The following is a 27697-nucleotide window of genomic DNA, read 5'->3' as shown; positions in this document are numbered from 1 at the left end:
CACAAATTCAAAGCACAGAAAGCAGAAGGGGTCTATATGTGTTCTTGCAAATTCAGGCGTGGGGGGTGGGATATTAGCATCTGTTTTTATAGGTTTTAATTATATGTTTCAATTACTGATCTGAAAACTAGCTACCAAGTGCGGCTAAATTTTATTGATAAAAATGTGTTTTCCCTCCTGGAGTTTCACAACTCTAAATAATTAACAGACCAAGCATGACTACTATCTATAGAGCATCATTTTGCTCATGAAAACTTACTTAAGCAGCTCCAGTCTTTGGTAGAGCAGCAGCAGACTTGAGTTGCTCCCTGCTTCTGAGGAATGAAGAAAGAAGAAAAGTAAGAGCAAACATCTGGTTGGGCCATACAGTATTGGAGATGTTTTGGCATGAGGAAGGGAAGCCATGAAATGTGATCAGAAATAAAACTTCCTTTCAGATGACTGCTTGATGGTTTTTTGATCAATTTTTCAAGGCAGTAAAACCCCTGAATCTTAAAGCAGTGTTAAAGATGCCTGTGTAAAAGGCTCTGAAATGCATGGAGGTCAAAGATTGGTAGTTTCTCAGAAGGAGGCTTGTCAGCAAAGCTCATGTTGAAGTTTCATCGCTGATTTAAGTTTATCTAAGACTGTGCTTTCAATGAGAAGAGGAGCCCTTTCTTCTCCTTGACTCCAATCATGTGGTCCTACACCCTCCCATGTACAGGTGTTCCGGATTACGTGGCCTGTGGCCCGTAACCACCTTTGTTCCTAAAGCTAATCCATCTCCTTTTTGAGGTATTAGTTTCCAGGAGGATCAGCAAGCTGATCTGATTTGCCATGTTGTTCTGTGATCCCTACTGCACATGCAAGAGATGAGGTAGGGATGGACTTGAGAGCAGGGTGGAGAAAAACAGGGTGATTCCCTTTCTTGGTAGTGTGATTTTCGAAACTGGCTTAATCTGACTATAAAAACCATGCTCTTAAAAGGTTTGTATCACTGTATAGCTCAAGGGAGTTGAGTTTTAATCTCTTTGTATTTGGGCTGAGCAGTTGTTACCAACTGTGCAGAAGGAAGGAGCAAATAGAACTTAAAGAAGGGTTGCAACTGTCTAGAGCTTTGAATAGAAATGTTGGCTTTATTTACAAAGAAACCTTGAGAAATAAAACAAAAAAGGCAAGTGGTGTTTGGGCATGGTTTGAAGCTTTGACTGGCCCTCTCTTCTGCAATTTGTCACAGAGCCTTCAGTGTGCTCCAGTTCAGGAGTTTGCTATGCTGCAGTTTCTCTGTACCTAATTTGAGATACTTGTGTATTCAGTGAAAGAGTGGCTACCTTCTTTTGTTTCCTTCGTCTGAATGTGCTGTATAAGAAGATGCACGATGTTGTAATTTCAAGAGCTGGGAGTTTTTAGATCCTTCTGTTCTGCATTTCATCTGTAGGGTCAGGGAGGGAAATGTAACTTCTTAATGCAAAGAAGTCTCCAGGGATTGCAGACCGGTTTTTAGACTAAATCATGAAGGAAACAAACTTTAGGTGAATGTGCTGTGACAATCCCTTCCCACGCGTGCACACTTAAAAACTAAGTGGTAATTTCATTCACATTTAGAAGCTGATAGAATTGTAAATGCTATCGCCTTCCTAAAAGCTTTGTGAAAAATAGTGACGAGGTGGGGGTGGGGAAGGATGCAAACAAATGTCCCACAGAGCGCAAGGCAGTCAGGATTTGAGGATTATACACTCCCTCTGGAGCAGGTGGATGGATCGGTCTGGCCGTGCCGGGGTGTGTGCTGCCTTCTGCCTGGGGGGACCATGGCAGGGGACATTGCGAGGGGGGCTGTGGTTATAGCTGTGGGAGGCAGGGACGGGAAGCAGCTGCGGGACAGAACCCTCTGTACCCACAAATCTGCGAGGAACTAGTTTCAGTTGGTTCTGCTGATCGTAGAGCGGCTGATTTATTACATGTCTTGCAGGCGGGGAAGAGAGGACTTTGCTGCTTTAGTGTGGTGCTGACAGGAATGTGCAATCCGAGGGTTTTGAGACCTCCGGGGTGTGTGTGTGTGTCTCTTTCCTGTGGCTTCAGACTATCTGTAAAGACTGTTTCTGAGGGCTTCCTGGGCTTTAACTAAATTTAAAGCTGGTAAAAAGAGAGAAATGCATTGCAGGCTGCAGGTAAGAACTGTCTGTCTCCTGCCTGTTTGGCAGACTTGGGTGTTGCAGCCTTTTGGGTGCCAGGGATGCTGCAAGCAGCCTGGGTGCCCTAATGATGCAGTCACTACAAAGATCTCTGACGCCTGTTTTGACCTTTCACAGGCTGGATTTGTCCCTGTGACCTCTAGCTGTTTAACTGCAATCTTACTTTTTTTGTTGATGGCCATATTTAAACATGGGATGTACAATAATAGCATAAGAATATCCAATGCCTGAGATTGCTGGCAGTCTCTCACTTTATGTATTAATTTTCCCATTAATACATAAAGTTCTTGGCCCTTTTGGGTAGAATACAAGCAGCAGCAGCAGTTTTTCCCTCATAAGCCTGGCAAGCACTCCCATCTGGGCCAAACTGAAGGATTCAGACCACTTTACAGATACCTCGTTGGATAATTTTGATCTCTACAGTAACACAATCTTTCTTAGAAACACCTTCAGAGTGGCTTGCTTTGTGACTGTGTGCAACGAAATGAAAACAGTAACTTGCTGTAAATGCCTTGTTTTATTCCCATAGCTGGATTGGGTGGTGTTTTGTTTTGAATTTTCCTCTTTACACAGCACTCTCCTGACTTTTTGGATGCAGCCTTCCAGCTGAAGGGCAGCTCTTCCTTTCTCTTAAAATTTCGAAACAAAGCATACACTGAAACTCTTCTCTAAAACTATTCCAGAGAGGAGGTGTTCCTCCTTTGGGAGTGAAGGAGATTCTTTGATTAGTGCTTCCCTCCTCCCTGTTTTAACCCCTTTCTAGCTGTGACCATTACCTGCACTGGGATGCTTCATTCCTCCAACATATGTTACTTGGCTAGGTTAGGGCATTAGCTATAGCCTGCTATACTGGACAGTGTGTCTAAGAGTGGGTGTTTCTGGTAGCTCAGGCAGGACTTCTGTCTTTTCATGTACTCAGTAGAGAGGTGTGACCACACCTACCATGCTGGCATCTCAGGGCGATTGTGTTTAGCAATAGTTAGCTTCATAGGAGCAGTGGGGAGGTTTGTATAACAGAAGTGGATTCCAAGGAGTCCTTGGTTAATGGCTGAGAAAACCTGTTACTTTAAGACAGTTTTAATTTTATTTTTATGAATTGCATTCCGGTTATAGAGGGCCTTGGCATGTGGCCACATTCCATCCAGACTGTCTGTGGCCCATAAAGGGATGGCACTCAGTTACAGGGTGTATGTAAGAAGAAAAGCAAAGGTGTGTTTTCTGTAGTGGAATGGCATTGCGTTATAGCAGGAATCACTCATGTTATTTTCCATATGTAATTACTTAATTGGGATGTTGAAAGGTTAGCTTTGATTTTGTTTTGGTATGTTTTTACATTTTTGTAGGCAAGTGTGAGGCACTCAGCTCTCTAATTAGAAGAAAAACCCTGAAAAATACTGATGTGTGGGGGAGAGGTGAATAAAAGTAAAGGCAAGGAGGGCAGGGTAAAAGCCCTGCGTGTTTTATTACATTGTGAAGGTAGCAACCCTTGAAAGGGGAGTACCTCTGCAATAAACTGTTACATGGGAATTTATTCTGGTAAAATTCAACAGTCATGACCTCTCCTTTTCCTTTTTGAAATACGAATGAATGGCATTTTGGAGACAGACACCCTCTTTGTTTCCAGAACATGTTCTGAGGCACTAACAGACTGTCCTAGTCCTAAACGGATGGAGTGCTTCAGGGGTTGGAAATGTCTGGATCAGTTTCTGACACCTTCTGATTCTTGGTACCTCTGATGCAGGAGGGGAGCATCACCACGATGATGTGCTTCGCATCGCCATCCTCAGTCCTCTTAAGAACAGAATTAAATCTCTTGCATGTGTCTGGAATATTTGTCTCTGCTGGAGTTGGTTCTCTCACATCCATGCGCTGATTTGTGGCACAGAATTGAAAGCTTTCAAAGGATCAAAATTCAGGGTGAACCCTCAATGTGTGTGGCTCCCATTTGGGGATATTCTAGCTGTGGAATGACTCCCTGTCCATGTTTTTCCCATGTTGGTTTTATTAGGTGCAATTAGTGTTCTGGATGCTCTTTCATCAGTGCTGCTTCTCAAGCAGTGTGCTGCCCAGGAGATGGAGGGTTTGGTCTTTGTCCCTTGTGATGGTGCTTTGGGATGCCCCTTGTGAGCAGGGGGAGCTGCCACGCTCTGCAAGCTGCCCTTGCAGCGCTCGAGGGGGGTTGTTCTCTGTTATAGATGCCCTTTTGTCCCCACTGTTGCAGGGAGAGGAGCTTTCCAGGAGGGGGACGAAGAGACCAAGCTTTAATGGTCTTAAGAGTGGATTTTTTTTTTTCTTATTTTGGGAGGGAAGGCCTGGGAGTTTTTTCTCTCTAACTGTTTCCAGATGGTACTGCTAGAACACAAAGATTTCTAGTGTGTTTGGGATGGTGGTGGCCAGGACCCCTAGCCCCCCCTCCCCTCGCGGCGCTTCCTGTGCAGCTCCACAGTCCTGCAGGCTTAATCAGAAACAGCCCTGGCTGCCTAGGCACTCCTGAAGCCTCCCTTTTCTTCACCCTGTGCCCCAAGCCCTGTGTTTTCTCCCTCCTCCGGGCTTTTTTTAACCCATTGCCATGACAGCTCTGTCCTGCCAGGCTGCTTGCCTCGCTTCTCCCCTTTCTCAGGTTGGCTGTGGGCACTTGAAGTACCCCGGAGATGAAACTGCATTTGACTAGACAGCTTGAAGAAATTATGTCTTTCCGGGAAGGGAATCTGGTTTGTAACATGAACCTGGAAAAATAATTTCTGTAACTAGGGCAGCTTATGCAATCAGGCCAGCATGTCCAGGGCACAGAAAATTTCTCTTGCACCTATTTGCCTACAGCACTTAGTCTATAGTACGTTTTTGTCTGAATCATGTGCTGTTATGCCTCAATCTTTTCTTTTGTGCCAATTTCCCGAAAAGCAAGGCAGGTTTAATTTTGTATCACAGCCTGTTTACACCCAACCAATAAATTAGTTCAGCATTCTTTTCTGCAGGTAATACAACAGCTATAATCTTGTTCTGGAAAACAGGAGTACTCATCTTTCCTTCTAGCCTTTGAAGAACAGCCTCTGAATATCTGTAAAATCAGCCAAGAAACCTGTGATCAACTGACTTCCCTTCTGGATCTGAGGACTGTCACCTCCCTCATCCTGTTCTCTCCCATATTCTCCATCTTGATTTGTGAGAAAGCAGAAGCAATTAAGCCGTCTCCTAAAGCAAAACTCTGTAGTCCTCTTCACCTTGTGAAAGCTTGTAGCAGTCGTGTTTGAGCAAGCCAGATTTTCATGCCCTGTAATGAGTGGCTTAGCATGAATTATGTGTGAAATGCTTCCTCATCCCCATGTAACAATTACTGCATCCAAAGGTGCCCTCAGTGCAGGATTTTAAAGACTTGTTATGAGCCCTGTCCTGTTCCTGTTGAGTAAAAGTGGAAGTGAAGATGAGCTGCCATTTTAAAATGCTTCTGCCTAGTAAAAGAGGAGGGAAATCAATATTCTGTGCTGTTGACTTCTGTGCATGCAGAGTGTCCTTGTATTTGTGGGATCATAGACGTCACACTGTGTGCAGTATTCCCAGGGGCTTTAACTCACACTGGATCTATTGTTGCCAACGTAGGCCATGGACCAGCAGAGGCAGGCTGTATTTCCTTTATGCCCGGAGCAGTATGAGGATGCTCCCATAGGAAATAAAAAAAAGTATGTTTTGCGCATTTAAATTAAACTAAATCTATGAAATCTCATCTCTTTGAGAAGCTGAAAACACCCCATGGCTGATCTGAAAAATGAAAAACCCGGTTGGTGGAGAGCTGCTTCTGACCTCCAGGAAGCTGTTTTGATTATTTAAAAAAAAGTCAGGAAAGAATATGCCTTATTGTACAGAATCTCTGTAAAATAATTCCATTTCAGCGCTTCCATTTTATCTGTGGAAATGCTTTCTGTGTATGAAAGTCCCCCTTTCTGCAAATTTAGACATCTGTGTTGTAACTTCATACAGATGCTGTCAGCTTAAAACATGAGTGTGCATTTGTAAACTCATTGCATACTGATTTTTTTAACAGACTTGAAAGTTTAAATACCATCTTTCTGTGTGGTTTGGTCAGACATATATTTGTGTGTATTCCATTCATAGGGTTTCACAGAACAGAGGTGCTAGGAAGTTGGAGTTAAGAAAATACATATTTTAAATACAAAAAATTGCACCAATGCATTTGGGCAGTTTCACTGGGTGTTCAACAGGGTTGCAGCCTCTCCCAAAGCCACTCTGTTCTGCCTTGTGGGCTTCCCTAGCTAATTGCTCCAAACTATTCAAGCTCTGGTCGGGACAGGGGGCTGTTTTTATTAATCTGACATCACCTTACTTTCTCATCTTTATTGTGTCACTGGCTTCCTGCCTGGGAGCCTCTGGCAGGCCTGGCCTCCCTCCAGGTGGGCTCTGCTGGGGTCCTGCATGTGAATGATGGCCGAGCGGAGGGCCTGCAGGCCCCACGGCAAGTTACGGGGTACCATGTCCCTGCTACAGAGGTGGGCATCCAGCTTCAGACAGCTGTGGGCTTGCAAAGCCATGAGGCTAGTGTGGGTATCTGGGACTGGGACCCCCTAGTGCTGGGGGGCTGGAACGGGTGACAGGCTGGAGGTGGGGAACACTGTGGGCCACCCCCGGGGGGAACTGGAGTCCTGCGAGGGAGCAGGACCTGGCACAGGAGCTCTCCTCTCCCATGTGTCTGATGTTGTGGGGCTTCTGCTGAAAACACAATGTAATTAGAAGGAGAAACCTGGAGCAGGGTGGGGGTGGGCAGGCCGGAGGCTGCTGTTGCTGAGGCAACTGGGCCAGAATTCCAGGAAGGAAGTGAGGCTGGATGGGCCTCCATGCTGGTCTCCATTAGGCCCCAGCCTCCAGGCCCCAGAGTGGGGAGCCTGTGGGTACTTCCTGGCTCTCGTGGGGACAGCTGCCCAGAATTAGGCCCACTGTGGCTGGAGCACTGTGCTGGTGGCGGCACCTCTGGTTTTCCGTCCCTCGAGAAGTGGCCTCAGTAATTTGGGTGGGTGTGGTAAACCAGGGCCATGCTAGCTGGCGAGCATCTTCCCAGCCATCAAGGGCAGTGGTGTGCAGAGTACTTGGTGTTGTGCCTTTTAGCAAAATCTCAGGCTTTTAGTCTCCAAATACACTTTAAAAAAAAATACATTTCGCTCCTTGCTTATCAGTTTTTCAGTCCTGTTACTTGTGTCCAGAAAATCGTGCAGGTTGTTGATGTCAGGTCACTGACAAGGAAGCAAATAAATGGAAGTCCTTTGCTAGATGATGTCTTTGTGTCTGGAAACTGGCCAAAACCGAGAAGCAAGTTTAATTGAAAGTGAAGACAGCTGAAGGGAAGCATCCCACACTATAGATGCAGTTATTGGAACTGCAGAGTGATTAGCAAGAGCTATATATCAAATTAGGGTAGCTATCGAGGGAGAAGGGTGACATTAAGATCCATTTAAGAACTACTTCAGTTTTTCATTAATAATTGGTAATTCAGCCTTAGATGCTGCTTTTCCCATTAATTTTATCCACAGACAATTTGGGGTAGGAAGATGGCATGTACAATCGAGAAGGCAGACTGAATGCATCAGATACGCTTGGACAAAGGAAGGGATACTTCCTTTTTGTTTATAGGCAATAGTTTGTGCCAGTAAGGGTCTAATGAAGAATTACCTACTGTCTTGGTAGCTGATAATAAGGTCAAGGCATTTACAGTTTTACTTGTGCTCTGCCACAGTTAAAGTACTAAAAAACCTTTTTCAGTACCCCACTCCCCCGGCACAGGGTTTCTGCCTTTCCTGCTATGCAAGCAATAAAGAAAAAAAGATGGTGAAACCACAGGGCTGTGGTGAACAGCGCTGTGATTTCTGTCTGGCTCGCGAGTGTTACTTTTTTGCGACTGTCACTTTCAGATTAATAGTTTAGCTGCCAGAGTTTTCAGCCTTTTTTTGAGTAAACATCTTACTCTGTGTTCTAGAAAAGTGTCTTCTGTTTGCATAGCACAAAACTGATAAATGTGTAGCTTGTGCTGTCTCACCACTTCAAAATCCCGTTTTGCTTTCAGGAGAAACAAATTACTTGTTGCCTTTATTTCATTGCTCTTGGTCCAGGGGTTTCTGCCTTTCTGGAGCTGGGGCTCTCCCTTGCCAGTTCTGCCCAAGCCACCAGGCTGCTCTGCTGCTGGTAACTCTTAGGACAGCTGGAGCATAGACAGATGAGCTGTTCTTGTGTCAGTTTTGCTGCTGTTCCTCAGAACCCAGGAGGCGGTTGCGAAAACTCCTAAGAACTGCATTAACTTAACTTTTCCCAGTATCATCACGAAGATAGGCATGCTGCAGATCCAGGGAAAAGATTGCTTGGTCATGTTTCTGAGGTTATCTTTGCAAGACGCTTCAGATTGAAGCTTGGATTCAGCAGGAATTGATTCTCCAGCTGGGGAAGTACAGATGAACTCACTAAGCTAACAGTTCCTACCAGCAGAGTTTTAATCCGCAGGCTTTAGGTTTAGTTTGGCTGTCAATTGTTTAATTGCTAATCAGGCCTCACTGATTGTTGTGTCTGGCAAAATGGAGAGTCTGTGATGTAACATTAATTTGTTCTGGGGTCAGGTTAGATCAAAAAGAATTATTGCCTCTTTAAGCTTAAATTTAGTTTTATTTTTAAGAGAAGGGTAAGAGAACTTTTATAGATCTTCCATAATATGTTACAGCTGTGACACTTCCTTCAGAGGTCTGACTCTACTCCAGTCCTCTGTGACCTTTTGTAAGTTAATAGCATCTGCAGAGCTGATCGTTTCTTACTGGTGTTCTGGCTTATTGACAATTCCTTGTGTTTTTAAGATGTGTCTAGTTCAGCAACTTTTAAAATTTATCAAGTTGAGAGGTGTCAAAAAAACCAACAACCCCGAAGACTGGCTGGTTCTGCTAGTGCAGGAGTGTCTCCTTTACTCTTTGGTGATCTGCAAATGACTGTACTGTTTACCTTGTGACCTGAGACAGTATTGGTGGCTTGCAGTTTGTGGCAGACCTTACTATTGCAAATGTCAATGGAAAAGAACTTGTGTTAGTAAGGCTGGGAAATTAAAGATGAGGGGTTAAAGGCTGAGTGGATTTGACTGAGTTGTGACTTTCATCCTGTTAAATCCATTTGTCTGGCACAGACACTATGACTGGGATACAACCACAGTGCTCACTTCCACTGGAAGTGTGGAAGCTCATGTGTGAGATCATCAATATGCTTTGCATAAAATCACAATGTGTGTTGCAGAAAGCTGATGTACTGTATTAGCTTCTAGGTTTTTTCCTCCCAACTCTAAAGCAAATGGCAAGTACATGAGAAATGCCTCTCAGTAGTAAACAAAATAAAGAAACATTGCTGTGTCAGCCCGATTTGATTTTGCAGGCTAGCGCTGCCTAACTCAATTTCTTTCTGAATGTGTGGTTGCATGTTGGTATTGAAAGAGAAATATAATTGGCAGGAGGGAGCCGTGAGAGAGATGGAGTTATCTGAGGATTCCCTCTCCCACCAGGCTGCTGCCAGAAGGCAGGATCCCTCCGTGTTTGTGGGCAGGGTATTTATTGAGTCAAACCTTTCATCTCTCTTTTCACTTCCATTTTGTGAGAATAGTTCTGTGCTGTGCAGGCAGATGAGGAGATTGAGCTGTATCCCCAGTCTCAGCTGCCTTAAATCACCCGTTAATGAACAGGGGTTTTCTGTCTGGATGTTGCTTGACTGTCCTGTTCCAGTTGCAAGAGTTTAACGCTTTCAATTCTTGCTCTGTTTAGTTTTCAACAAAAGCAAACTCCGTATGGAATAATCATGCAGCAGGCCCCAGATTCACCATTAGTGACCTGTAAAATTGGCAGCACTGGAGATTATTGGCGGGAGACGGTTTCCCTAGATGCTTCCTGCCTTTTCTTGGAGAGTTACTTTCAATTAGAGTAATGATACGCACAGCGGGGATTTTGCAGAGTTCAGTACTTGGTGGTAGTGCTGCTTGTATGAAATGGAGAGATATCTTTGGCCTTTTTGTGACCCTAATGCTGCAGCTGCTAACCTCTTTCTAACCTCTGCTTTCTCTGAACTCTGGCTCTCCTAATGTAACCTTCTTTTACCTCTCCTTTTACTTCCTGGTGCAGTCATATTCTTCAGACATTTTTAATTTGCAGCCTGTGGGCTTTGTCTTTCAAAAAACAAAGTGGAGATTGCTGGCTGGTTTTTATTTTCCCCCCCTCCACTCAATTTTTTTTGTTTCTTTCAGACCTGTTAGATACTGTGGATTGCGCTCAGATTTCTGTAATCATCTTTCTCATTCTTTTCACACTCTTGTGATTCGCTTCTACTTATGAAACCATTCTGTTTCTAGAAGTGATTTCTGGGCATGCAGGTCATTTGACTTATGGAAATCCCATAAAGTTCCATTTAGTCTCTTTTTTGCCACAGCCTTGTAGTGATTGTCCCTTTAGTTAGTCCCTGGAGCGAAGAACATTATCCTCAAAATAACGATCTCTTTTTCCTTTCTTCATTATAACTTTCTGCATGTGTTCACTCTGCATATCTTTAGTATCTTCATTTAATCCTTATTCTCTGTGTGGAAATCTTTCTGGTTTCCAGGGTGTTGGGAGAGTGGCACACAAGCATGTTTGACGTACTGACCCCACAGGTGTGTGTAACAAGTACTGTTAAAAGTGTGCCTAAAATGGTCTTTCAGGAGAAGACCATAGCTCCTGATACAAGGTGGAGATTTATGGCACTTAGATATAAATCGGTAAACTGTACTGTGTCGGAGAAACAATCGCAGCACTTTATTAAAATGTGTACTTACACTGGGGGAGATAAGTACTAGCTGTGCATTTTCATCTTTAGGTTGCTTGGTTTTAAATCAAGTTCACTGTTAAAACCCAAAAGCTTTGGGTGATGCTGTAGTTGTCAGTCTCCACTTGCTGATTCCAACTTCTGTGTCTTTCCTTCTGTTTCTGTATTTGTGGAGTTTTGTGCTTTACCTGCTTTGCTGACTATTAGTATTTGAGAGTAATGTACTTGCAGGGTGGTCAACCTAATTAATTACTCTTAATCCCCAAAAACTGGCTGCCAGAAGTTTTGTTGTCCTTGAAGCTCTCATACTGTGTGTGCTACTGTATCTTTAGTGTGGAGAGCCTGAGGAGAGGCTGCATGTTTTGTGGCAAGTTTCCATGGAGAATCCCATGGGCAGGTTTGAGGTAAGAGAAAGAGAGAGAGGATGAATATAAACTTAAAATAGCATTGCTAGTCCCTGTATTGTAATATTAGCACCTTGCTTTTTAGCAGGAGTTGCTTTAAAGTGTTCTTGTGTGAACTGTGAAACTGTGCCAGGGGCTACATGACCTGTGTAGGGCAGGAGACATCTATCTGGTAGGAGCTGGCCTGTTTAACCCAAATATCCCAGCACAAAGCCCAAAATATTTCAACAAAAACTCTTTCTGATATCAGTCATACATCTCAGTCAGCTTCATGCCCAGAATATCTTTGCTTTTGACAATTCAGGATTGTTTTACTGTGCTTTGTCAGGGTCTTCCCTTTGGGCATCTCTCTCCCCTCCCTTCTCCAAGAGCTGCTGCAAGAGCTGATTTAGGAATTCCTCCTCACAAGTCATAATGAGAGAGAGAGACTTAAAAACTGATCATGGAGGGCAGCTGCTTCCTTTCCTTCTCCTAGCATTAGGCTGGGAGTTGCTCATGAATGCACAGGGTTCCAGGATGGAATTGATATAGGCTTAGTCTAGTTTAGTTTATCCTTCACCCAGAGAGAAAGATGCACACGTGGGGTATGTGTGAGTGTCCTCTCCCCATTTTGAATAGGAGTTGGTGGAGGGAGAGTAACAGAAAACAAATTAAGAAACCGAAATAAACATTTAGGAAGTATAGTGAAGTATGTTAATTCTCACCACACTGCTAAAATAGAGATGAATCTGGGAATTGCATGGAGAAGTTCCAGAAGTGTTGGAGGTTCATATGTTTCTGCAGAGCAGGATGATGGGGTTGCGAGTAGCACAACATCTGTAGGCTTGGAGTCCCTTCTGGGGTGAAGGAAGCAAGTCTACAGGATTGATTTCCTGTTGGGAGTATGTGAGGTATTGTTCAGGCTTACTGGGGTGTTTGAAGTTACGCTGACTGCTTTTTAAGTTCATGTTGTTAGTATAGTTTTGAAAAGGAAAAAATTGGCACTTTTCCCCTGAACATTAGTAATAACGTTTCTTCAAGACTGGTCAAGATGGGCAGTGACTGCTGTAATTTTATACTCTGTTCAGTTTTCATGATGGTAAATGAAGCTTGCATTTAAAAACTCTTTGGAAAATTACAGAAATTATGCACAACTGAAATTACAGAGAGTAAGGTAGGTTTATTTTATGCTTATTTTATGGCTTTGATTTCTTTTTCTGCACAATTTGGCATGCACAGTTGAAAATGAATTTTAGGTGTATTGGATCACATGGAGAATGGGAAGTTAGCAGAATACTTTAATCTTACTTCATTCTTCCCCCATTCTGTGCAGGTTCTTGTCTTTGGCTGAGTTAAGACAGATGTATAATTCCTTGGTTTCTATTCCCTTAACCACTACATTCACTTTTTATTTTCTTGTCTTGCAGAACGAGCCTCTGACTTCAGGTTATCATGGATACCCAGCAAGAGACAATCAAGTAAGAGTCTGATTGCAGTAAATGTGCGTACAAGTGTCTGTACCCTTAGGGATGTTTTGTTCGACAGCTTCCTGGCTGTCTTGTTATGGAGTGGAAATTGGTTTATTCTATTGTGGAATGCTTGTGAAGATGTATGTGGTAAATTGAATGGTTTTTATGGCCTCCATCAGTATATGGCAATGTGCCTGGTAAGGGGTTAAGCATGATCCACATTACCAACAGCTCAGGAAATTCTTTATTCTTAAAAATGTTGCAACTTAAAATCCCTGTCCTAAGCTCCCATTGTATCTCCTCAGTGTTAATGAATGTAGATGTTCAAGTAGCAGTGCATGCTTGGCCCTGGTTTTATACTTATTGCTGTAATTCTAGCATATGCGGAGCAAAACAACATTCTGTTTTGAGTCTGCTTTATGGTGGTGTAGAGAATGACATGTCTCTTTGGGTTGTTTCTAGTATCTGTGAACTTGTCTTGTGTTCCTTTCAAGTCCTTCAGAGCCCCTGCCCCTTGCTCTTAGGATGTTCTCTTTCTATAGTGCTAAAAATTATACTGTTCAGTGCACTACATATGTAAGCATTCTCTTGCCTCTTAGCAGAAGACAGAGAAATCCCAGTTGATGAATTTGTGCGACGGAAGGAAGAGATGTTTTGGAACAAATGAGATTTAATGGTTGTAATATACAACTGTCACATGTTAAATCTCCCTTCTTAGAATGAAGTTTTTTTCCTGTTCTGCAGTACTACTGCAAAGCAGAGTATGAACTAGTGTAACAGGAAATTAATATGCACAGAAAATCGATAATGCAGCACATTTCAGTAATGAGCAGATAACAAACCCAAAATCAGATTCTTTAATACTCTCAGGTACTGCTATATAAAGAAAGTGATTTTCATCATATCTTGATGAGCCTGGGTATAGGTAGCAACAGCTTAATGGGAGATGTTTTTACGAAGGAAATGCAGTATCATGCAGCCCCAGCGATCGAAGAGCTTGAATCTTTGGTTCTTGTAATGTGTGTATGAATTTCCATATTGGACAAAATTATTCAGAATGTCTACTGGGATACATTAAACTGTTAACTAGCAGAAATAAATATTATACATGGGATGCTGTGAGACTTGTGTTCTAAGTAAGGTATGCTAGGTTGAGAGGCAGATCCAGTCCCGGATCCTTAAAGTGTTTCATATCTGCTTTCAGCTTTTCCTTTCTGGTGGCATCCTCTGCATCCTATTTTGCACTTCACTGTACCTATCCATTTGGGTGTGGTTTTGCCTGTCTTTGGGTGTTTCATTTTGGTGACTACCAGTATGTCCCACTTCACGGGTTTCTTCTTTCTCATCCCTTACTCTTCTGATTTGAAAGTCCAGAACTTTTGTTGCTGGTAGGTCACCAAATCAGCAGAGATGGGCACGGGAAGCTGTACAGCAGCCAGGGTGTGAAATGAGTATTGCAGCCTGGGCAGCCCTGTAGGGCTTTGTACCGGTGGGCACAAGAAGTACTGTATGTTAGCAAGTGTGCATATGTATTTCAATTGGCAGATGGCTTTATGGAAGTTTCTTAGTGGACAAACAACTTCAGTTTAACTCGAGTGTTTTCATGTTAGGAAATACTTGTAAAAGTCTTTTTTGGCTGTGTTTGTGTCGTTGTCACGCCCCCACCCCCCACCCCCCCTTCTCAGTTGTATCTTGACCTGTGGTGTTTGTCCTTCTGTCTTGCTTTTGGCTGTGAAGCAGCTTAAATTCAGGTCTGGTTTTCACTAATGAGGTTTCAAGGCTTTTAGCTAATCTGATTGGGAGCCTCTAACATGATAGCAGCAGAGAAAGAAGTCTTCTGTTGCCACAGACTGGGGCTGGTGTGGGAGAGATGGCAATGGCTGATCCATCACCTGCCTTTCTGCACTGAGGGAGGAGGAAGGAAGTGGTGTGGGGAGTATATGTAGTAATCCTGACCCTGTAGCAAAGTAATTATGAGATGCAGATTTGTGTTGGATTTCCTCAGATTAGGAGCTGGATTTATCTGGTGAGTGTAAGTCTCTGCATCTTGCTCTTTCCCATTACAGTTCTTCGTTGTAAATACTTGCACTGTTCTTTGTATCACAGTGTTTTCCTTAGCAGAAGTAGTAAAGCAGAGCTTTTTTTTAGGGCTTCTCATTGTGTGACCTCAGTAGTCCTGCTACAAATTCTGTGGATGTAACTTGCCCTTTCTTTCACCTTATGTAGCATCCTACTCCTTCATTTGTTTGTATGTCCTTTTTGCTCCTTCAAGCTTCAAGTGCCATTAATTGTTGGCTGCAAACCTTTCTCACTATGTTGTTTTTACACCCTCTAGTGGTTAAATTATACCCAGATGTTCCAGATTAATGTAGTTTTTCTTTTGCCAGTGGAAATGTGTGATTGGTTCAAGTCCTCACTTTTTTGTGAGGCCATTTGGGAATGCTTAGGTCTACAGCACAAAGTTTATTTTGTGTCCTTTCCCAAATACTTAAGCATCCTGTCATGCATGGGCAGTGGCAGTGAGGCATATGAGATGGGTTCATGTTGGGCCTGTGTTCCTCTTAATTCTAGTGTTCTATGATTGCTTTGTGATAACCCAGAGTTTTGAGTTGTTATGTTGCCCTCTCATTCCTCACCTGCCCTGCCAGAGCACTGGCTTACTGAACTCTGTGATGACAGGGCCGGGGGAACATGTGTGCTAAGCCATTGCAGTGTAAGTTTGCCCAAAAAGAGAAGGCTTTCTGTGCTGAAGTATTGCATTACTGGGTCTACCTTACAGCCATGTAAGGGGCTGGAGAACTCTCTGGGACTGTTCTCCAGAGTCCAAGGTTTGCTCTGTGGATGTCTAATGCACATACAGGTATGGCAGGATACCCTTCCTTTTCCCCAGAGCTAGGCTGACGGCAGGGATGAAGCCCTCAGTAGAGGGGGAAAAAAAGGGAAGTGTTAGTGTAATGTTAACAGAGATGAGAACTAAGTCTTTGTGTGAGGAGAGCTTATTCCCTGGGGACTATTCAGTTTTTTTCTTCCTCTGTTGGGTCTGCCAACAAAATGGTGTTTCTTTTTTTGTAACGTGAGCGCCTGCCTAAAATGCAGTGAACCAAGACTTCCTTGCTTCATTTCCCAAGCCATGACAAACAGCTCTGAGGTACTGTGAGTTGGTCTCAACATGGAAAATGACTGGTACAGCTATACTGATAAAACTTCTACGTATAGATAAACTCATCAAGAATAAATACTCTGCTTCCAGAAAGCTATTCTGTGCAAACTGCCAGCTCATTTTATATATGGCCAAGGCCCATGTCATATTGCTCTAGTGCTTTTCGTGTCCAAGTGTATTAGACATGATATCTGAAATTTGAGTGCTGAATACTGGTACTTCTGTGGCAGAATTTGGCAGCTGCACAGAATAATTTTCTTCCCAACAGGAAGCAAAATGAGCAAGAACACCTTGTTTAGCTGCCACTGAATGAGAGGAGTTTATGGAAGCAGGAGGTAATTGTACACACCAGAACTGGGTCAGGATGTTGGACATATTACACCTCTTCTGTTATGGAAAATGATCCTCAGCTATCACAATGGGTTAGGATGTTGGTTTGAAGCCTCTTTTAAAAGCTTGGACTTCCGTGAGTGCAGTTCTTAAATCAAACTGGGCCATTGGCTTGGTACTAATGTGGTGGAAACATCGTCACCTATCACAAGTGACGCTTCCTTCAACAGTTTAATTTTGGTGGGTGGTTTTCCATCTGTGTGCACTCGTTTCCCCAGGGCTACAAGCTGGTCTGGGTGAACTGAACAGCGGTAGTGGCAGTCTGTGAGAACAGGAAGCCTCCCCTGTTGCTTTTTTTACCTTGTTTTCTTTGCCCAGTCTCTCCTGATATGGGGAGTTCGGCAAGGAAGCCCTTCATCCTGAGATGTGAAGGGTGTGTGTGAGCTCCCATGGCGAGGCAGGATAGCAGCTCACTGGGTCCTGTTGGAGCTGATTGTGCAGAGGTACCGCTGCTCCCGGTGGTTGGTGGTCGTTGGTGGTTTCTCTAGCGAGCAGCAGGGATCTCCGCAGAGTTCAGAGGGGGAAACCTCTGTTCTCTCATCTGTGTGATCTGAGGTTCCTTTGCCTATCATAATCTTCTCAGTCATGTGGATGGAGCATGAATACGGCCCCAACTTGATTAGCAGCTGAGTGGTTCAGTATGGATTAGGATATCCACAAAAATCTCTTGATTTAGTATTAACAGACTGAGATGCTCTTGTCATAAAACAAATAAAAAGTGACCTTCTGGAGAAAAATGGTTTGGCCACTTGTTTTATTTGTACCATGATAGCACCAGCCACAGTCTCTCCAGTGTCGGACTTCATCAGTCTTGGAACAAAGACTCCCTGTCATAAGAGTTTAAATCTGTAAGTAGTGTTTCTGAAAAGCATTTTGGTTTTTAATTTTCCTGCTTGTAACTGACAGTGAAAATAAACCCTCTCGTGTGTGTGCTAACTGGTGTAGTAACTGGTGAGATTGTGGCAGTGGAAGTGTTAAGTTATTCAGGAGCTAGAAAGGATGGTTGGTTGTGGGTTTTTGGTTGGTTTGTTGCTTACAGTTTTGGTTTGAATAGAGTGTGTTTAATACAAATGCTTAAACTGAGAGACAGAGGGAGATTCTAGGAAGGCCTTAAATAAAGTTTTTTAACACCTTCTTGAATGAATAGCCAGGACAAAGATCAGGAAGGTCTGAGATCCTCCATGTGAAATGGAGAAGACTGACCAGGCTTGGTGTCCTGGTGCTTCTGAGGAGTGCCTCTTTGCTTAAAAACAAACAAGCCAAAATTTGGGATGGGACTAAGCTAATGAGGGGAAACTGTTCTAAACATCTTCCTTATGTTTAAAATTAGGTGGATTAGGGTTAAGACTGCCAAATCTAGTGCTTCCTGGCTTCCACAGGCTCTCTTCAGGCAAGCAGTGAAATGTTTCCACTCTGCACAAGATAGGTCAGTAACAGAAAATCCTTTCAGTCCTAACTGCAATGTCCCATAGAAAAGAATGAGCTTCACTTCAGAGAATGCAGTCTGGGCAAAAATGTCCAACATATTCAGGAAATGGGAAGCATCTTGTGAGGCAGCTGAAAACAGAGGTGTGGTGTTCAAGGGTGTGTGGTGGGATAAGTGCTGGGGGGTTACTGCTTAGCATTTAAGATGTGAAGGGTGTGGGACAGTTAAGATGTGTTATGAAAAGGCGTTTAACACTGCAGGAGGGGAGGAGTCTGAGAAATCTGACTGCATCTAACACTGCTTATAACCCAGCACATTCAGAAGGTAAAAGAAGTGTTGATAGAGTGGAGTTCAAAGCTATGTAAATCTTGGTATCTGAGAAGGAAATTAGAGCAGTGTTTAGCTAAAAATGAAAGTTGGAGTTGGTTACAGACTGAAATTCAAACTGTCAAGGATGAGTTGGAAGAGGTAAGATAAGATCCACTGAGACTAATCTAGTTATACTTATCCCCTGAATCCAGAACTGTCCTGGTAAGACACTTGGTTGATCACTTGAAGTGCAAAGAGGTTCCTTGTTTCCTCAAGCCCATACTATATCACTAAGAAACTGCAGGAAAGGTTCAGGAATGGGGTTTAGAAAAAATTGTAACACATACACCAGTAAATAACCAAGCTTGTTATAAACCTGCTTTCTGAAATTTCACTCTGAACCAAGTTGCTGTGCTTATATTGGCCATTTTCTTGCAAATCTCTCCTTTTTTTTCTGTTTTGCTAATTTCCTACCATCAAGCCCCTTATTTAATACAGGCAGCATGGTGTCTTGCAGTTGACACAAGTATATCACTCGGGCCGTATATTTATTTCCCTCATGTCTGCTGCCTTTCTAGTCTCTCCGAATACAAGGGAGGGAATCATTGCCTTACAGAATCTTGAATACCTCTCATAAACACCTCCAGTGAGCTCCACAACAATGCGTGCCATCCTGTTACTGAGTAACAAGAGAAAAAATAACCACTTGGAGAAAAGTTCTATGAGAAGAAGTTGTTAGAGTGCATCTAATTCAGATATGTGGGAAGACTTCATGACAATAAGCTCCTTCAGTCCTATAAACAGCTTCTCAAGGGAAATACCGAGTACCTTACTGATGAATAGTCTGGCCAAAGCTCTGGGGTTGTAAGGCGTTGGCAGGAAATGGGCTGGATGATGTAATGCAAATTCCTTTCATGTTTTCGTACTCTGATTCAAGCAATTTCTCGTCTCTGCTTGGGGTTAAAGAGAGGAGATGTGAGTCATTCTTGGGAGAGGACCAGGAGACCACTTTCTACTGTGATGTATTTTTTGACCGTTGAAGTGTTACCTGAAGTCTGCAAGAGTCTTGGAGGCTCCCAGGCCCCCCAGTTACTTTGGCAAGAGGGACAGCATTTTGTTTAGGTTTCCCCTTCTAGGTGATTAACAAACATGCCACACTCTCTAGCATTTGTATAGAAGTAGTCTGTAGAATGATCAATTGAAAGACCAAAACCAAATGGTGTTGAGAAAACAGCCTGTTGATGGATATTATATATCCTATTGAGGACATGAAAATGGCTCTTTTGTGTCAGGCAGAAGGTCTCTGCCTTCCAGTGTTCTGGCTTTAACAGTGTCTGATAGCAAGTACTTAAAGGAGAGGGAGCACGGCAAAGATTTGGTGATACTTCCCCTCCTTCATACTCTTGAAGCAATCCTGTGGCTTTGGGATTTCTTGGCTGTAGATTTTTATTTTTTTTTTTTTTGGAAGTCACCTGTGATAAGATTCTTGATTGAATTTGTCTAAATGGTTTTTGAGCCTATCTCTGTCATCCACAACATCCTGTGGCGAGTCCCCTGCTTTAGGTATGTTTCATGAGGAAAAAGTTCTGTGCACAGTGAACTTGAAACCAAAGTGGTTTTAAAGCTCTCGGGTGAGGGAGAGCCTTGGGGTCCTCAGCTTGCACAGGCTGTGCTGTCATTGCACGGGGGTGGATTTTCATCCTAACGAAGGAAAAAAACCCAAAACAAAACACCAAAACAAACAAAAAGCCAGAAGAATATTGAAGTAGTTTGTGTGCATTCAATTTTGTTTTTTTTCTCCTGAAGGATTATAACACCTTTGCAAAATGTGTTTCTCTATACCCATAAATACCCATGCAAGTTGCTGATGGACAGGTGGGGCTCTTGGAACGCGCTGCTGCTGCGTGGCAGGGGCTCAGCTGTTCCGTTTCGGCCTTCGGGTCCTGCGCCGGTGTGTAACCGGGAGAGTGCGGAGAGGACGCGGCGACGGGGGGCGCAGAGGAAGCGCGGCTGCGTGGAGCGGCCCCGCCGGGCCGCTCTGGCGGCGGGCTGCCAGGAGAGGGCAGCCGGCGCACGGCCAGTGCTCGCCGCCCCGCCCGCGCTGGGGCCCGGCTGGGGCGAGGTGCGCGGCGACCGCCGCCGCCTGCTCCCGCAGCGTCCCTCTTGGGCTGTCACTCGGCTTAAGCCTCTGGCCGTGGCCCTAGGGCGGGAAGGGGTAAAGCCGTAGGGAGAGAGGGGCAAGAGGGTTCGGCCCCTTGTGTCCCGCAGGCGCAAGAATGGCCGTCCTCCATGAGGGAAGTGTTGTTTGGAGGGCAGGGGGGAGGATGTGTCACTGCCTGAACCCAGCCCAGGGACCATCCAGGGAGGGCAGAGACAGGCCCTGCTGGCCCTCTGCCGGGCCTGCCTAGGCATTTGATTCTTTGAAGAGGCACGGAGGGAAAGGTTTTTGTAACGCAAGTCTTCACTGTTCCAAAATATCTCAGGGGTGAGTAGAGGGGAGAGTACGGGAGGGATGTTTGAGGAGGAGTGCTGATAATAGAGTTGCTCTTCGAGGGGGAGTCTGAGCTGGCAATCTCTAGTGCTTTCCTGACTTCAGAAGGCTTCTGGCCCGAGCTTGTTCTATCAAAAGGCACGTGTGCTGCACAGCACTGCTGCTGCTCTGAGAGCAGTGCAAGATGGATGCATGCCGATGGGGAGGGCTGAGGGATGTCCTCCTTCAGGCCTGTAAAGACTGTGCTTGAGTCATCCTTTGTCTCCAGTGTTTATTCTGCATCTCATGAAATCTCACAGCTTTCAAGTGAATGAAGGGAGTGCATGTGAATAAATACTATTCTTCCGTCCTATTTTTTTTTTTTTTTAAAGAGGCTAGAGATCCCAAGAAATAAAACTGGTCAATGTAGTTACAGAACCTGGAAGGATGCTGAAAAAGATTAGATGCTTATGGTCAGATCCTTTACTAAAGGAAATTAAGGTAACAACAGACACACATTGCTGACTTTTAAGGATCAATCATGTGAGATCAGTTTAATTTTCTCCTCTGACATGGCAGTAGGCCTGGCAGATGGAGAAAGCTACTGGCTTTGGACCTAGTCCTGCATGACCTTTACATAAACTAGACAAATAAAACGTAAAATTAAGAAGGGGCTGAGCACCTCATCGGAAGACCATGTTTGGAGTAATTATACTATACTTTTCTCTGTGTGTGTGATCTGGAGTCTTAAGATGGTCTACCCTGGTTGCTCTGCTCTTCTGTACTGTTCATCAAACATCAGGGTAATGAAATAGGGACTGAATGTACATATGTGGAGAGGCTGGCAGCCTTTGAAAGGTAGGATTAGATGTCAGAAAGATCACAGTAAATTGCAGAAGTGGCCTGAAATCCACAAATTAAACAAATCCAAGGTGTATTAACAAAAGGAACTGTGTAGACAGTATAAAATAGAGTACCTTGCTAAGCAGTAATATCGAAGGAATATGAGTATGTGCTGCTGGTTTTTTGTGATCTTGAAAACCTGGAATGCATTTCCAGGTGTGTCAGGTAGCTGTAGAAGCTATTTATCCTTCAGAGCTCAGCACAGCAAGTGGAGCACTGTACCTAGTTTTAGGCACTTCAGGAAAGGTACTGGCAGAATCTGGAAAAAGTCCAGGGAACAACAAGAAAAGGAGGCTCAGAGAGCCTGACGGAGGAGGAAAAAATTGAGCTTGTTTTTTCTTTAAAAAAAGAATGAGTAGAGAAGTAGGGAGGGTGGGCATTGATTATTTACTACGTCCGTTGAAGGCAGCTTAATTTGTATCAAGGAAGGCTTAAATTGGGTATTATGGGGTAGAACAACATTTTCTGATTGAATGTATTGAAGCACTGGAACAGCAATTTAGGGGACCAGAATTCCTGTTTCTAGGAGTCTGTAATAACAAGTTAGGTAATTCCTGATGGATGTTTGTCTAAACATGCTCTGTGCTGCCTTTGAGCATGGAGGACTTCTTGTCTCCCCTGCCCTGTACCTCTGATATTCTGTGACAGTCAAAAGCCAGTTGTTACCATCTACATAATTCTACAGCTATATGACTGCTGTTGTCTCCAGTCTTTCTCTTCTTTTTTTTGGTGTGTTGAAATTGTAAAATAGGATGCTCTTCTGCTGCTGGATGATCTTAAAAGTGCCAGAGATCGTTTCTCTGTGACAGCTACATCATAGCTCTGTTTCTTCTTGAGCTTACTTATTACTCAAAGGGTGCAGGGTGTTCAGCATCTCTGAGTCAGTCCTTCCCTCTGTCTCACAGTAATAACGTGTATCATGTATGAACCTTGGAGCTGTTTGATATCTTGATTTTTCACCTTAAGCTTTCTGGCCAGATCTCCATTTTATACTTGCTTAGAGGAGATTTTTTTTTGTTTGTGTTTGGGTTGGGGTTGTTTTTTGTTATGTGTGGTTGGTGTTTTTTGGTTTGGTGGGGTTTTTTTTGGTGTGGGGTTTTTGGTTTTGGGTGGGTTTTTTTAATAAATTTAACATAAACACTTCCTTGCTACCCTATCTGCAACTCTGGCTGCATGAAGAAAGGATTGAGAGAATTCAGCAGGAGCGTTTCCTCAATCTGGGCAGGGAGTGTGCTTCTGCCTGCCTGTGGTTGGGATCTGCTGTGGGAGGGCAGCCTGTGTTTGCTACACTGAGTACAGTTACTGCTTCACCACCCTGCTCGTGCCAGCTGCTGCAGCAGGACCCTGAGTAAATGAATGGGATGGCTTTCTGTTCTGCTGACTTCTCCTGCATGGTGAGTGGGCAGCTCTTCATCGGCTGGGGAAGGATGCTGCATGCGAGCAGACTACCTCAGCAAGCTATGCAGATGCTCCTTAGAATAGCTGGTGGATAGAAGATGGTTTCATTCTTCTCAATGTTAAGGGAAAGGTATTTCCAGCAGTAATGTTGCTAGGAGCAGGTTTTGCCAGATGGTTTCAGCTCCCCCGAGGCTTTGGGATGTGAAAGGGAAAGGGCCAGGAATGCACTTTTGATTCATTCCATTAGTAGATTAATCGGCACTGTCCTGGCTTACTAAGTCTCTTAGATTTCCTGGTAGAAATGGCACATGTAAATCTGCCCAGGTCATGCTCTGCACACCTGTTTTGAAGCTTTCACAGCAAGAAGCTATGCTGCTGCAGGCCATGTCTGCAAAATAAGATTGGGGGGGGGGGGGGGGGCGGGGCAGGTTTTTTTTGGTGGGAGGAGAAGTGAGAAAATCTTTTTAGTAAGTACTGCTAAATAATGCTATTGGGAGCAAGTTGGTTTGCGAGAACATGCTTGAATTCTTCTGCCATTTTGGTGGGGGGGATGTATTTCAAAATCTTGCAGTGGTAATTCGATGTTATGAAGCTTTTTTTGTTTTTAAAAAAACTTCATTATGTATTAATTGCTGGCTGGATTGCGTTTTCCAGGAAATCTGTGATTAGAGGTCAGAGGCTGCTGTCTCCAGAGGCTGGCAATAAAATGAAGAGAACTGTCTCACCAATTTTAGCTGAAAACCTGATCAGATGCTGTGCTGTTATGTACTTGGGGGGCTGTCCCCCATGACCTGTCTCTTCCTGCCTCTCTTTCCGCAGGCCAGCCAGTTGTTGGGGAGTGGGTTTAGTTGCTGCTGCCTAACACATGGAAGGTTTGTAGCTCTTGGCAGTTTTAGCAGGAATCTGTTCTGTGTTTTTAACTCTTCTGGTGCCTGTGGATTGTGATGAGCTGTGTTCTGATGTCACAGCAGCACTGAGCTGTGCTTGCTGCTGGGCCTCATAAAGGTTTACCAGTAGTATTGGATCTGATGAGACCCCTTGAAATTCCTTCACAGTTGGATTTTATTGAGGAGAGACTTCAGGTACTACCATCAAACACATCCACACCTTTTCTGGTCCACTGTTCCCGACACACCGGGAGAGCATGGCCTGCACTTTCTTACAAGGTCAAGAGGACAGCAGTGGCTAATGTTGGCAGTGGTTTGATCGTCATCTCTATTTCTGAGGCACCTGTCAGTGTGTCTCCTTGCCATGGTCTCCCTAAGCTAAAACAGTGCTCCTTAATTCCAAGTGCTCGGAGAACATCTTGTTTTCCAACCATTTATGGCAGCTAGCTCCACTCCTTTTCAGGGTCTGGAGAGACTGACAGGGGCCAAAGGAGTAAATGTCATGAGACTCTGGAGCTTTCTGTTGAAAGCTGAGATAGAGATATTTTACATCCCACAGTATTTGTAGCTGGATTTAGGCTCTTTGGTATTTCCAGTAGAATGGCATTTCAGAACTGGGAGCTGAGCTCTTGACAGCCGCGTTGTCCCCAGTTGCTGCCAACTTTGCCCCAGACAGAGAATTGCTGTATTTCTTGAGCAGCTGCTGCTGTGGAGCAGAGCACAGGAAGAGGGATAGTCTTTGAAATAATTTGAAATATACTGGCACAATAGACAGATAGAGCCAGCCCTCTGAATTTCACTCAAGAATTAATCTAATCACTGTGTAATATGTTCTTAGTGGTCTATCCTACCTAAAGGGTAAACTTAACTATATTAGGCACTATTTGGAGCATTTGATTTCCTTCAGACTTAGAATTAGGATACAGCTGACTATCCATGTACATATTTCGAGGTTTCTGGGCGTCTCTAATCCAGTTTGTAGTGACATTAGCATTAGATAACCATAGTGAGGCCTTTATCTGAAAGGGAACATGCGTTCTTCAGGTCACACAAGACTGAAAAAAGATTGTTCAGGTCACTGTTGCTTTCTGGGAATTTGAGAACAGGGAGGAATTTAATATATTGTTGCTGGTTGCTTTGTTATCAAAGCGAGTAGCTTCTCTAGCAGTTACAGTAGTTGTTAGACAGTATGGCTACATCTCAAAGTTTACATTTGGATTAAGATGAGAATATAGGACCCAGGGCACAATAACTATACATGTTGACTGGCCATAGTTAACTTCATACCATTCATCTCACCTAAACTGAATGTAAGGGAGCTGCTACTCATTCAATTTTAGGGATTGGAAGAGTAAGGAAGTTGTAGTCAATCTCTAATGGAGGAGTCTGATTTTGCCAGGATTTGATCAGAAAAGGCATTGGAATGGAAATTACTGTTGTTTTGTTTCGTGGGTTGTTTTGGGGTTTTTTTGTTATGACAGGTATGGGGAAAAGAAGGGAAGGTGCAACAGCCTTGATACGAGCTCAGCTGAAGGTATTTGAGGGTCACAGTATGTTTGTACCCCACAGATTGCAGTGATGCTGAAGACCAGATTTATAGCTGGTCTACTCCTATGAGAGCCAAGATCCTCCTGATTCAAGTACATCAGCTGACACAAGTGCCAGGAAATACATCTGAATTTGTTGGAACATCCCGTGTTACAAACTCTGGGTGTTTCCAGTAATCATGGCATGTGAGATCTGCAGAATGGCAAAATGCTCTCTTAAGAGATAGAGGTAGGTGTCTTATCTGCTGCCTTCTTGGAAGTCCCATATTAAATATATGCACTAAAAAGACTTTGAAGAATGGACTCTCTTTTGCTTATAAAGCAGAAAACAGGTAGGACAGTCTTTACATGCACATTCTTTTCTAAATTGTCTTATGCTCATAATTCCCTGAGGAACCAATCAGATGGAGGTTGCTGTTTGCAGCCATGAGCCTAATCCAGCTAGATGGTGATGGCACAGGTATGGTTAAGGACAGCTTTGCTCAAAATGAGATCAGAAGCAGAATTGCTTTTCTGTCAACTGACCTTTGCTGATCATTGTGAATTGAAGTTGGGGATATTGTATTCTATAACTGAATTTTTCCAGTAGCATTTCTGTCCTCTAGAAATCTTCCTCTGTATTGTAGATCTATTTATGCCTCTCGTCTTATGCTTTATTAATGCCTTTTACATTTGAACAGTCTGCTGTTCCTTCATGTGGTTTGACAACTGCCAATACCCCTGTTGAAATATTTTGCTTTTAGTTCTGTTAATGGTGATTTCGCCTGGATTTTTTTTACTACCGTTACGTAATGGAAGTATGTGCAGTCTCTTGACATCTGTATTTGGTCTCTTTCCACCCACCCTTACTTATCACAGGTTGATGCTGTGTTCCACCAAAGTCTTTTAGCAATTTAGTTTTGTTGTTTCTTGGGAGACATCATTCAGTGTTCATCAGTGTTACCTCTTCATTAGCTGGAGTAATTTTTTTCTTTGTTGATTGTATACTTGTGCCATTTCTCATACTGAAGCTGTATTTCAGGCATTCAGCTATTTTGTCTTCATTAGGTACGTAAAGCTTCTAGATAATGTCATAGATTATTTTTCTTCTCAGAGTGTCAAATGAAAGAATGTTATTTCAATAAAAGAAATAAAGCAGCTGGGACAATAAGGATAAAAAGAAATGTGTACAACATAGTATTTGTTAAGCTGATTTCTCCCCTCTCATAGGTGTATTTATTTGCAGTCTGCTTCTGGGGTTTATTAGTCTTTGAGTCTTTCTAAGTTGGAGAGAATGCATTTTATATTCTTAAAAAGGAATGTTGAAACCCACTTTTCAAACCAGGTGATTCAAGATAGAATTTCATTCCTGTCTCTAGCAACTTTACTATCCCAGGATTTGTAAACTGCTTTCTATGCCTTAGTAAATTAGATCCCAGCAGTACAGGGCCTTTGTAGATAAATATAGTAGCCATTATAGCTTGATACAGTTGTATTGCCTAGGAAATTACTACTGTTACTGAAAAGGAATTTGCTCAGGGCAAGAGGGTATCCATTACTTCCTGAATAACTCAATAACATTGTTAACCTTCCTTTGGGCGAACAAGCCAGGAGGAGTCCCTTTCTGTGGGATAGTATTGTTCTCCTTTATCAGCAGCAGACCTGAGCCAAAGTTTCAGTATATTAATAAAGCTCTGTGTGGTCCAGGGAAGAGTGCTACGCCCTGTCATCTCCTTTTCCCACTGTTGCAATGCTCTCATCTTCATGTCCTTTCTTATTTTGCTGGGTTGTTGCCGTGCTGATGAATCGCCGATGTCGTACACTCACTTCACATGGTAAGCATGGAGACAAAAAATGGTGTAATGATGCTGTAGCTCCATTGATGAGGCATTTGGCAAGGTTCTCTCTTGCCACCTGAAGTCTCATACCTTGAATAGAATAACACTTGAATACCATCACTATAGTTGGTATAGCTTCCTTTGTGGGCTGTTAAAGAGATGAGTAGGAGCTGAGTTGCATTTTTTTATTTATGACTTCCCCTTCAAAATTAGCAACCAAATAAATACCCTCTTTAGCACTGACAAATAAGTCTAGAGCATAGAGAATCTTTCTGCCCTTTATCAGTTCAGCTGGATATTGTACTCCTGATATGACACTAAACCCAGACTTTTGCTGGAGTTTGCTGTGTTATACTTTCTGCTACTTCTTGGAAAAATTGAAGGGAGATCAAACTTTGTTCTCTGGACATTACTAGTGCGGATATTAAGGCAGCTATTAGTTAACTAAACTTTAAAAAATAATAGATGTGTAGATACCAGTGTTAGAGCTTATTGCGATCCCCTTTTACAAGTCTCTAAAAGTATTTGATACATGCCAGTTCAATATGGA

The 27697-nt window shown here is 43.4% G+C and overlaps 1 protein-coding gene across 10 annotated transcripts in view; it reads left to right on the top strand.

Moving 5' to 3' along the window:
* Positions 1-27697, top strand: part of RBFOX2 (RNA binding fox-1 homolog 2) — a 172159-nt gene that overhangs the window by 24874 nt on the left and 119588 nt on the right. For 8 of the 10 annotated variants that reach the window (XR_012633394.1, XM_074902410.1, XM_074902405.1 and 5 more), the window contains exon 2: positions 12799-12849. The exons of the other annotated variants lie outside the window; for them this stretch is intronic. Coding sequence is in view for 7 of the 8 variants with exons in the window: in XM_074902410.1 (XP_074758511.1) it covers positions 12799-12849 (51 nt within the window). In the remaining variant the exon portion in view is untranslated. The remainder of the gene's footprint in view (positions 1-12798; positions 12850-27697) is intronic. 10 annotated transcript variants of the gene reach the window in all.

This window comes from Athene noctua, chromosome 3, assembly GCF_965140245.1.
Source record: "Athene noctua chromosome 3, bAthNoc1.hap1.1, whole genome shotgun sequence".
Lineage (NCBI taxonomy): Eukaryota > Metazoa > Chordata > Aves > Strigiformes > Strigidae > Athene > Athene noctua.
This window is presented reverse-complemented; position numbering and strand designations above follow the sequence as displayed.